Genomic DNA, 12,771 nt, shown 5'->3' with positions numbered 1-12,771 from the left:
ATGATGTAATCCAGCAATTGGCCTATTGGTTATTGCTTGTGCCTAGAATTGAATTAGTGCATTAATACTTTCCAGTACTACAAGTACTGCAATTCAAACAGATCATTCCCACATACACTCCCTATTAAACACTGTTATGAACAATGTATTCTAAACAATATTGGCTAATTGTCATTTGCATTTAATACGGTTTTTACTCCAGCATTAGTAGTCATCAAATAAGGGGATTTTTCAAGTCAAAATCAGTCACAAATTAGTGCACGTATTTCACATGCATTATTGCTGTCTCTTGTTGTTTAGTGAGCTAATCATGAGTTTCTTTTCATTGGTGAGACTCAATTGATATTGTTATAATTTGTGTCTGTCTGAGTTGTCGTATAATGATGTGATCAGTCACTCTTGAAGAAACGAGGACTCTTGTGTTCTCATTCTCCATGGTACAACGCAGCCATTGGTGTCTCGCCATTCAAATCGTTCCATTTGCTTCACTAACACTCGTAAGCCCTCTTAGTCTCTGGTGACGCACGCCGAGAGTCTGCCGTGTCTGCGCGGTGTGTTGCTCAATTTGGCCGACAGAACAGACAGAAAACCTTCCGCTGTCACAGGCGTCCACCTTTAGGTCGTGTCGACAGTGACTTTTCCCATTGTCCTTGGCACACTTGTGGGATTCTCTTCAGACGTGCCCTGCGACCTCCGTGCCTGGCCATCTCCTGACTGATCCTTCCTTTGTATAATGAATGCGGGGCATCTGTTCATCCAGAAGCCAATTTCAGGCATTTTCAGAAAGGGGGAGAAAATTCACAGTCTTCCTGTATATAAATATGTATACGCCTGTGATTCGCTGATATTCTGGATGTTTATTCATCCCTAGTCGCTTGCGAAAGCCAAACACGTCCTACAGGCTGCATATTCCCATACCGGATGGTGAACCAGGACCCCTCAACATAAGTGATTTACCGGTGATGGATGTTTATGGCAGTGTCTGTGTGGATGTGAGCCATATCGAGGAGGATAACACAAATGACACTCCATGCAAGATGACTTCCATAACCGAAGCTTCCAGAGTGACACAGAGACACGCGGCGAATAGCAATCGAGTGTTTGTAGAGAGCTGTAGGCAATTACCTTTTCAAAGCAAGCATGCTTTTGATTTTGAAACAGAATGCATTTAAATTATGTAAAATTAAGACATTGAGGGTTTGTGCTAAAACATAAATACCACTAGTGCAGGAAGCATCTCATTACAGTTGAGAAGGAAATTACATTTTGAATTTCATCCCTTAATTGAATCTCTTTTACCAATTAAGAGTTCTAAAGAAACTATCCTGTGATATTTAACTCACAAATAATGTCAGAGCACTTGCAACAAATACCCAATACTGTGTAACAACCTGTTCTCCCACCTGCTTTTTCCTTGTTACCCTTGGTAATCAAACTTAAAGGACAAACCATGTTGGGACCAAAATACAGCCACTAGTCACTGTTGACATGAGAGGGACAATTCAGAGAAGCATGTACTGATAAATGCCAATGACAGATTGTTTGACATAGTTCTGCTTGCAGGGAGAGACGTAAAAGCACACCACAGAAGAAAAAAACAGAGCCAGAGCCCCCTCCTCCTTGTACTATTGATCTTGACCATCAGTCATCAATAACACTAAGATGTATACAGTTGCTTGACAATGATATCATCACAACATGCTCAACAATGGACAGAATCGCCCTCTCATAATTTAGTCTGGTTTTACGTAGCCACTTTGCTGACTAATAGTGAGCGCAAGATCTGTCACTTAATGGTGCTCAACCTCTTGAACTGCGATAATTAAAATGAGATTTATGCACGCGCGCTGTCAGAGCTGTAACAAATGTGCGTTCTTATGTGGGGGAGAGTACTGTTAACTTCCACCGGTCTCAGGTGGGAAGGCTGCAGCATTTTGGATCTGCAGTTCCATCAATCATCGGGCAGCTGCAGTGGAGTGCGGAGGGAGGCAGTCGACAAAGCCTCTGATCGAGCTGCCGCCGCTACCCAGGCAAGCCCGAGGAAGTGCCCATACAAGCACAACCAATGACATACACACGCACACGCACATACACACATGCGCACACATAAATACGCACACACTCTAACTTTACACAGTCACTGACTTACAGACAGAAAGACACAGACACACACACACACAGACACACACACACTTTAGCCTCACTGTCTCACTGATACCCCAGCATACAAATTCACTGTCCCCACTCCTGTGTGCTATCTAACACTTGTATACACACATACACTCACTCACTCACTCACTCACACACACAAACACACACTCACTCACACACACACACACACACTCACACACACACACACACACACACACACACACACACACACACACACACACACACACACACACACACACACACACAAACACACACACACACACACCTCTGTCCTCCAAGGTGCTCTAATTACCTCTAACTCCACTTTGGCCTAGAAAGCGCATCTGCCTCAGTCAAACTCACTTGCCAACAATGGGGAATTAATTATTTTCAATGTGTGTAGGTAATTTGAATTTATTAATGCCTTTGCAAAAGTGTCTACCCTCAAAGACTGCTGCCCAATGAAGTGGAAGGCAACGCCGGTTTATAAAAGGCGTGGGAGCACCGTAGGTCAGCATGCCAATTTGACATCAGTGCCCATTAGCAAACACATATTACATCTGAGTACTGGCCATGTACTTTAAAACAAACCTGGGGCTTGAAAGGAAATTCTGAATGTGTAAGTAAGCTTTACACATGATTTTTTTTTTGACAGGATGAATATTGCATTGTGCGGCGATAACTAACTGAGATAGGAAATTCAAGGCTGCCAGTCACAAAGCAATCATCATCATTTTATTCATCTTGAGTAAACACCTGAGAATTATAAAACAAAAAGGTCCATTTGGTGTTCAGCTATAAAAACACCCTTGCCTACCATGTCCCTGGTCATCTATCATAAACCACGTCTCTTTGGGATGTTGCAATAGCTTAAATCTGATACTCAAGGAAAGGAGTCTAGGTGCAACTGCCCCCCCTGGAAATGAGGAAATTAGGTTATCATTCCCCCACACAATGAGGGGAAACAGGTTTGCTCCACACAGGTGGCCAAAGCAAATGACTGTACTGGACAGTAGGGGTAGCGGCTCAGAGTGGGAGTGCTGCCAGGACAGCAATAATGCTTGAGACTAACTTCTCCTGGTGGACGGGGAGGGCGCGGGGATAACGTCTGTTTGGCTGCTTTGAGATCAGACACCCGTGGCTACAGAGATCAGGATAACCAGTGGTGAGAGGATGCACAAACACACACACACGCACACACACACACTCACACACACACACACACACCCACACAGCATGACAGATTTTATAGCCCGGCTCAGACGCTCTCGATCCTTTTGCTAATAGAAGGTTGCCATTGAGGGTTCTCTGGAGTCCTCTGTGATTTCTGATGCGCAGAGCAAGCGCGATGCAAACACTGTCCTTGACTTCACAAATAGGAAAGGTCAGAATGGAGGAGAGTGAACACATCTAGTGTAAGTCTGTGTTTTTCCTTCTTTGTGTACAGAGGGAGATGTTTGGTGCATGCTCAGAAACAATCGATAGAACCGGAGCAACAAATAGAATAGCTTCACCCACTGTACGGTCGTAAGGGTCTTCTTTAGTCTACATAGTTTTCAAAGTTTCCCCATCCTAAAAGAAACAGGGAGGGTTACTCATTTATTCTCTTCATCCATTTATGTTTGATTTATGTATTTTGTTATCAGGCAAATGTAATTTGCGACTTTGTCACTCGTTATTCAAGCAATTTCAAGGACTTTAATTAGAATCCTGCCATATTGTTAGTACACATTACATTTTAGATTTATTTTCATCTTGAAGTATAATTAGTGCCATTATATAAGCAGCAATTATTTTCATACATATTTGAAGATGTATGAAGGAAATTGAGCTGCTACCCGATTATTTCACCTCTAATGGCTTCCACCATACGCAAAAAAAGGCACCATCGAGAAAAAACATTAAGACTAACCTGTCGACTAAACACCTTAGTTTGTTCTGTTTTAATCCATTACACTTTCGAAAAGAAAACCAGTACACTGTAGTCTGATCACCTGCAAATGTGTTACCATTTATGAGGGAGACAAAGACAATGTTCGTTTTAACTCTGCCAATATCTCTTACAGCCATGGTAGCAACTGGAGGCCAGTGGCTGGTGTAGACATAATGGTAATTGTGCTTTGTGAGGACGGGAGCGATTCCGCAGGAGCGCAGTCTGGCAGTGGTCCTCATTAACCCGCGCAGACCTGGCCCCTTGGCAAAGCAGTTTCCAGTCTAATCAGTCAGTGTGGGCCAGGAAGATAGAGTGGTAAAGGACAGCAATAGAGATGAAGCCTAATTTCCTCCAACTCCAACATTGTAATTCATGGTTTCTTTAGTTCATCTGTGTGATAAGTTCATTACTGTTCGTTTTTTTTTTTGTAGCATAATGACATTCTTTTGTATGCATGGCAAGCTTTGTGAACACCTGACAATATCAATGTCTACCTCAAATCACTAACTCAATGGCTGGAGATTATACAGTTTAGCTTTTGCTATCCAAGGATAATAACTTTCTTCTGTGGGTGATACAGTACACTTTTAACTCATCCATACAGCCTTTCACCAGATGGTCCCAAACCTCTCTGTTGACAAGTGGAACAAACAAATATGATCCTAATGTGGTGCAACACACAGCTCCGTCTGTGGGGGATTGCAGAGGAGTTCTTTGAAGACGAATGTGCCTATTAACTTTGCAGACTCGTTAATACTTTAAGAGACACCTACATACATAACAAGTCATTCTGTGCGATGGAGAGCCACAGTTGAGCAGAGATTAACACCCCCACCCCCAGTCAGTTCAAAACCAACTCCAGGGTAAACAAAACACAGTAACAAGAGCAGCAGTCTGATGAGTAGAAGTCATTTAAATGTTCTCTGTTTTTTCTCAGTGTGGGCTGAGGGCATGGATTAGTAATTTATGTATTTGACTTGAGGTACTGGCATGAGAAGTCAACCTCACATACTATATAACTAACACCACACTTGCAGACTTAGAGGACATTTACAAATGAAAGTGGTTTAGTTCAAACAAACTTTATTCATAATGAAATGGATTTTGTTACAGAAATGGGTTGATGAAAGGGATACTGACACAACAGAACCAGCTTTGTAAGATAAAAAAAAAATCCAGTTTTCTGGAACGTACAGGAGGCCGTGTCCTAAAACGAACAGCCCAGGTGAAGTGGTGTGTGAGGCGTGTGTGAGGCCTGAGACGCGGGCGTGGCACAGCAGGGCGAGGCTTCCCTGAAGACCCTCACTGTTTCAGCCAGCTGAAGTCCAGACCAGATGTTGTTTCCACTTGAACATTTTGGCCTGATTATGTCCGCCCATGTTTTCAGACGGTTATTTCCCACCGGCCCATTGGGCTTGTGGTTAAAAAACACGAGAAGCTCTGAAAGGAAAACTTTTTATCCTTCTGTAGAAAGAGGAATGGCTGAATTAGCCGCTTTCCCTGTCAGTGCTGTGATTGGCTCTAGTCATCCGGGTGCCACCTCGACCCTTTCATCATGTTTTGAACTCTTTGAAAGCTGAACCACTGCCACCTTTAAACTGTTACTTTTGATCACTCACCCCTAGCTACCTGAGCTATTGAAAAACGCACCCAAGGACAAATTTCTCCGGCTTTGACCTCTACAGGTGTTAACAAAACTGAGCCTGATGTCCAGAATAGGCTTTTTTACTTTTATTTTCTATTATCATCAAATAACGAAGGGTTAAAAAAAAAAGGTCTCTATTGATCTAACAAGACTCACATTACATACTTGGCATTTTTTTATTCTCCCTCAGAGAAAGTAAGGGAGAGAAGAAAGAAGGACGCAGGGTAGACCATACTGTGGCACAGCATGGGGGATTAGTGCTAGAGACAGAGGGGTTTTTATATCTCCAAGCCACCAGATTGCCACCGACATCACCCCAAGTGTCATCTGCTGCTGTTAATTGCGTATCTAAAAGTGGCCCCAGTATTAATAATGTTATTCTCTTCCTTAACTGTAAAACTGTCTTGAATTTGGGAACGGGGAAGACATTTGCCCACCCATCCCATCCCGTTCATGATTTTTTTTTTTTTTTGTTACCCTTCGCCATCTTCACTGGTGTTTAATTTCATCTCGGTGCATCTTATTTATTCACAGTGACCACGGAACAATTTCACACATGGTATCTCATGCCAAACCACGTGTCACCCTCATGTTACGGAAGAATGAGAATAAAGAGGTTTTGACGACCAAAAATAGGATACCAATTTAATATTCATTGGAGGCTTCGGGAGGAATAGATTGTGTCACCGGATATATCGAACACAGATGGTGGTTACATTATAATGAAAAAGTGGATATCTGAAATTGATTTATGGTGCATATGTTAAGTGCACCATCTCTTCAATAATGGATCAAGTTGTCTGTACCAGTTGGTTTAGATGGATGAAATATTTGTTTGTTTTTGCTGTTATACGAAGCAAGTGTAATATATTTCAGTGAGTAGATTGTCCATCCAAAGTGCGTCTAGCCCCACATCATGTTTTTTTAATGATAACTTAAAGATCTAAAGGTGACACAATGAAAGATAGGAACATTTTTCACCAACAGGGTACCACTTGGAAAGGGGTTCCCATGGGGTTCTAATGTAAACTAATTTAACAGCATTTCATTCCAGAGCAGACCATACGCTTGTCAGGTCACTATTGTTTTTTTTTCTGCTTTCTCGCTTTCATTTTGGAGAAGAGTAGGGTGCGGCCATTTGCCTCGACATACATGCATCACGACCAGGATGAACATTTATTGATATTTATTGGGCTGATTAATCACAATTCATAACTGAATGGCAACAGTGATGAGTTCCCTTTTCATTTCAGATCTTTTATTCTGCCCTCATCCCCAATCATTTGTGAGTTACTCTGACAGCACTTATTTTACCAAAGTGTTTTTAGTTCCATGGCACAGTATTCCTTCCTCTGTGCAAGCAGTAGGGACAAACCCGGAGAATGTGTCACCAGACGGCAGCGAATCAGAATTTGTCAAATGCTCACCGAATCAGACAAACAGAGAAAAGAGATCTTGTCTCGCACAGAGCTGTCAAATGAACTTGAAGGACACAGAGCAGGCAAGTCAAAGCCTAGCATTGATTCCCAGGCTTCCTTCCAGCAGAATTGGAAAAGTGTCAGAGTCAGGTATAAATTGAAGAGGAAACATCCCCAGTAAAATGATGTGAATGAGAATGAGAAAAACAATACACCCAGTCACATCCATGCAATTATGACTTCATTAAGTTTGGATGAATTGGAATGAAAAGCCTCTGAGATATTCCAATTGATTGTCTTTGGGATGTGCTTCTTAAAGATTAGACAAGATAAGTAATTGAGCGCCAAGTATGCGCATTGAGACACAATAAGTAAATGTGTTTTTCCTTAGATTTCAGATTTAGATTTGGTCCAAAAATGTATCATCTTTTATTAAATGGCGTCCACGATGTGGAAGGGTGATGATAGCACATATGTCTTGTTCTTTGCATGGACATTCATTTATTTTCAATTCAATTCAATTCAATTCAATTCAACTTGATTTATTTGAATAACACTATTCACAATTTAGATGATCTCAATGAGCTTAACACAGCCCAAGGACTAAACTCCTAGAGAAAGCTCAAATCACAACCCAACCATTTTGTTTTCTTTGAATAAGGCATATACCCACTGATTCCATGACTCCAAGGTGAACGCTGGATCTCGCTGACATGAGCCCATTAACCCTCCTATTATGTTCAAATTTTACCCACATCTATTATGCTTGGGGTCAATTTGACCCCAGCAATTTAAACCTCCAAAAAATGATTATAAAATTATTTTTTTTCTCAAGTTTATGTGTCAGGTACTTTAGGTTTGTTTGTTGACTACCTAAATAGCCCTTAAAAATAAAACAATACCCCCACCCACCCCCCTTATACATCCAGAATACATGTTACGCTACTATGGAGAAATATGCAGATCACCATCAAATCTCACTGATTGACTTAAAATTGGAAAGAGATATCCTTCTGGTGTTTTATGGCTTCATATTATTTCTAAGTACATATTGTTGTTATCTATAACATATGGAATAGAAAACTATTTCTGTAATCAAGAATAGTAACAATGTGATAAAAAAAGTTTATATTTCTTATATATTTTATACAATTAAAACAGCCTGGGGTCAAATTGACCCCAAACAACACCTATGCGTAAAGCATGTGTACAGGACATTGAAAACATATCATCATGTTAATTTTGTGTTTACCCAGTTCTCCCCATTAGATTAGGAAAAGTCATTAAATATGAAGCAAAAAAAACTATGCCAATCATTTATTTAGAGACGTTAAACATTGAAAAGGGTCAAATTGACCCCAAACATAATAGGAGGGTTAAGACAGTGTTGATGCCCCATAGCAGAACTCTCTGCCCCTACCTGGGAGAAAGTGAAAACTCCCCAAAAGATCAAAGCTTTAGGTCAATTGTAAAAAGTGGAGGGCAGATTGTATAGGTCAGCTGTAGACAGGAGATAAACGTGTCCCTATCGTCCCAAAGTGTTATTGAACTGTGCATCCTGTAGATCTCATATCCCATGTTCTCATATCATATCAGTGTTGATGGGATCTTTACTCACAGGGACATCATTCCATGTATTGATTATTTAACAGCATCATTAGTCACTGTTGCAAAGCCTTATATGAAAGTACCCTTGATACACTGTAATTATACCTTTATACACAGATAAAAACACTATCAGATAGTCTAATGTATTCCTGATGCTATTTAAATCGAGCGAACTCTGAATGTATGAATGTACAGGGGAGCATCAGTCCTAAAAAAGGACACTTGACTAGTGTGTACTTAACAGAGTAATTACAATGTAATAAGACGACAGCAGTATTAAGAGTGACCCTAAATGCGTTTCCGGGAATAACGAACTACGCTGACCTGACTTTTTGTGGAAAAAGCAATCTGGGTTTAATGCCAGTCTGTGGTGAGCAGGGTGACTGCATGCATTGACCATGTTAGCACCGATTGTGTCCTCAGGCAAGGTGAATCAGATGCCTCACGTAGCCAGCGCTGCAGAATGGCATCCCATTTCTGTAAAGGCCGCTCATAAAAAAGAGCATTTCCCAAGATTTGTGGTGATTCCACAGCTGTAATCCCATTTACTGGTAATAGGCATCAGGCATGTGTGGAAATGATGGCATTGTATAGTCCAGCCAGGAACTAGATGTGGATGTCTGTCATTTGCTCATTCCAGGGTGTTGTTTGATTTGAGATCTTTTGGTGTTTCTTGTCTTTGATTAACATAACTGGGGGGGGGGGGTGCACATACCAATGGCAGTATGCTTTTGGCTATTCTCTAGTGAACGAAAGAGAGACGGGGGGGGGGGGGGTGCACACACCAATGGCAGTATGCTTTTGGCTATTCTCTAGTGAACGAAAGAGAGACAGTTTGCTATTTGCCCAGGACAGTGCTATTTGTTTAGTTGAAAATGTCACAAGGACAAGTAAATCCATGCCATACATTTCATTCCTCCCAGAATTACAAGGAATTGCTCAGGTATGTGTTATACCAACACTGCAATCTTCGCTGCCTAAACAAAAAACGAATCTCAGGTAGCTGTTACATAATCAAACCTTTCCCGGGAGTGATTGGCAGCTCTGAAGAGAGCTGCTCAGGAGACGCGACACCCAAAGGTTTTAACTTGTGAAAGTCACGCATCCCAAAAGACTTTTAAGTGTTTATCATTGTTTTTCTGCTCTACATTGTGATGCAAATACACAGTGGTGGCTCTGTTTTTTTTCAGGTGAATTTCTGAGACACGGCTCTGAAATCCCTCGTCAGACACCGATCAGTGGCACTCAGGGTTGTAAATGGAGTTTGGATATCTGACAGCACTCCCTGTGGCCCTTAGATGAAGGGTTCTGTACCTGAATCCTGTTTCTTGGCTCCCCCAGCTTGCACTGCTTGCCTCCCATCTGTCCCTGCTCTGCTCTCCATACCTGACTGAGCTCATCAGTGGCACTCTTGATTAGCTTGATCAGCACACCTGATTTAGCTAATCAAGAGCATTGTAATTACACTGCATTTAATCAGTTGAGCTTAGAGCAGCACTACATAGACTAGATGTATGCGGTAAGAGGAGGGGCGAGAGGAACAGGTCTGAGAACTGAGAACTGCCTTAGATGGTCTATGCCATGAAAGTACACATATTTATCGCTATGAGGGAAATATATATTATACATATAATATGTTACAAAGGGGCTGAATCACATGATGTGATGTTATATGATACGATATGGTGCGATATGTATTATCACAGTATACATCTGTGCCCAGTTTGAATTGCAGCTTCATGGCAATCATTATTAGCTGATAATTAGGGTGATGCACTCATCGACAGCGACTATGGCAGGGATGTTGAGTGTTCATGCAAAAGGAGATTATTCTGGGGAGACTGGTTGCAACACCAATCAGACCCACCTGTCAAAGGTGCTCAGGTGCTCCTGAATGGCCTCATATATCGCATATATCATGTGAAACGTGTCGGCTTTGAAACACTTCCAATTTCAAGTGTGGTAAAAGTTTTCGGTGTTGTCTCTCAGTAAATGTGTCAAAGTCTGCCTTGCTGCATGCGGTGAAGCAGAAGGGCTGCTGAGCTAATGAGGGAAGTGTTGTGTTGCTTACAAGAAAAGTTCACTAAGCATAACTGTTGGTGTTTGATTAAAGCCATTCTCTTTGTCTGTTAAGGTTTGTGCGAACATCCAGTGACTATGTTGGTTGGCGATCCAATCACTACTCAAGCCAACACATCCTTGTCAAAATATGTTGTGGGTGCAAAAGAAGAGAAAAGTTTCATGAGTGCTTCAAGACTTCAAGCACATCTGCTTCACTGCACACTGTTGTAATCAAGATCCACTTTTGACCCAAGCGTAATTACTTTGACACACATATACACAGGATATCTCTTTAAAATTCCTACAGTTACATTTGGTAACATTTTGATTGCAGAAATATATGGGAAAAAGAACATTGAAATTACACTTTTTGAGCCTAGCTGAGGCGCCATCAGCTCTGACGCTTTCTCCAGCAACGCTAGCTTGCTTCGGCTCCTTTAAGTCTGCGCCTCAGACAGCATTAGCTTAATGTACTGGAAGATGTGGCTATGTTTTCATATGTAAGTCAGCAAATGGCCTTTATCAATCACCGCAGTAGAGGAAAAAAAGATAGTTCCCCGGAGGATCGTCTATGATTAGTTACTGTCAAGGAGAAAACGTCTCTGCGTACAGCAAATATATATATATATATGTACGTCGGTCCGTTTTCACCGCCAAGCATTCAGTTTTTTTGCCTGTACATGTTTGCCTCCCCTATGCCCTCCCAGCATCAATCATGTTGATTAATTCAACCAAGAAACTCAGCTCACATGGGTTACAATTGCCCTGCTTGAGGAATAATATGCAAAATAAAAAAAAGAATCTCAGACAGCGTCTGTCTGGTGATGACTTGTTGCAGATGCAGTTGCAGATACCCATGAATTGCTGTCTTAAAAAATTTAGACAAATCCTCAGGCATCTGAGTAATGACTGCTGGGATTATTCATTTTAAAAGGTCCCTTCTTCCCCCAGCTTGGCAGCCGTTAATATTCTTGGGCGCTAATTGAGCCTGCAGCCCCAGTCTGTCTTGCAGTGGTGTGCAGCTCTCTGGATTCAGACACTGGAGACTCTGATCTCAGTTTATCTCAGTTCACCAGTACAAAAGCGATTATTATTCCTCTCGCAGATCTGTGATCGTTGTTTGGTTCAAATGGTGAGAGGTCTGGTGTCTTAGAAAGATGAGGAATTGTGTTCTGTTTGATTTGAATGTGATTGTTGTTTTATTGTTATTTATTCTCTTTTCTCTCTTTTAGAAAAGTGCGATGAGGCCATGGCAACGCCGCTCCCCCACAATGCCTTCAGCAGCTCCTCTGTGTTCACCAGTGGCTACGCTCCTGGATATGCCAAGCTCAACAAGAGAGGAGGTGAGAGTGCTTACAACAAAGAGACCAAAAACCAGCACACGCAGAGAGAAAAGAGAAAGAGAGAGAGAGAGAGCGAGAGAGACAGAGAGAGAAAAGGTGAGAGTCAAAGAGAGAGAAACAGAGAGAAAGAAGATGAGAAACAAAGAGATATAGAGAGATAGATATTAAGATAGAGTGAGAGAGAGAGAAAAAAAAGGTGAGAGTCAAAGAGAGAGAGACAGAGAGAAAGAGAGAGACTAAGAGAGAGAGACAGAGAGAAAGAGAGATACTAAGATGGAGAGACAGAGAGAGAGAGATTAAGAGAGAGTGAGAGAGAACGACAGACAGAGAGAGAGAGATTAAGAGAGAGTGAGAGAGAGAGAGAGATGGAGAAAGATTAAGTGAGAGAGCTTTTCTAGCACACAGCTGGCCTTGTGTGCATGAGTGGCAGGAGACAGGAGAAGCCAAGCATTGCATTACTTTCATTCTCATTACAGTACTCCAATAAACACTGACGTTTTTTTCCACCGAAACTTTAATTTCACAGGTGCTCGGGCATAATACTGTTTCATGAGACCGACTCCTTCACACTCCTGTTTGTGTTATTCCACTCTACAGTTATGACTTTATTAA

General features: G+C 41.6%; 1 protein-coding gene across 2 annotated transcripts in view; it reads left to right on the top strand.

The window, feature by feature from the left end:
• cntnap2a (contactin associated protein 2a) overlaps positions 1-12,771 on the top strand; it is a 270,768-nt gene that overhangs the window by 87,049 nt on the left and 170,948 nt on the right. For both annotated transcript variants that reach the window (XM_031584073.2, XM_031584072.2), the window contains exon 2: positions 12,049-12,159. In XM_031584073.2, coding sequence (XP_031439933.1) covers positions 12,049-12,159 — 111 coding nt within the window. The remainder of the gene's footprint in view (positions 1-12,048; positions 12,160-12,771) is intronic.

The sequence above is a fragment of the Clupea harengus genome, chromosome 17 (assembly GCF_900700415.2).
Source record: "Clupea harengus chromosome 17, Ch_v2.0.2, whole genome shotgun sequence".
Classification (NCBI taxonomy): Eukaryota; Metazoa; Chordata; class Actinopteri; order Clupeiformes; family Clupeidae; genus Clupea; species Clupea harengus.
The sequence above is the reverse complement of the archived record's forward strand: the minus strand, read 5'-3'. Positions and strand labels throughout refer to the sequence as shown.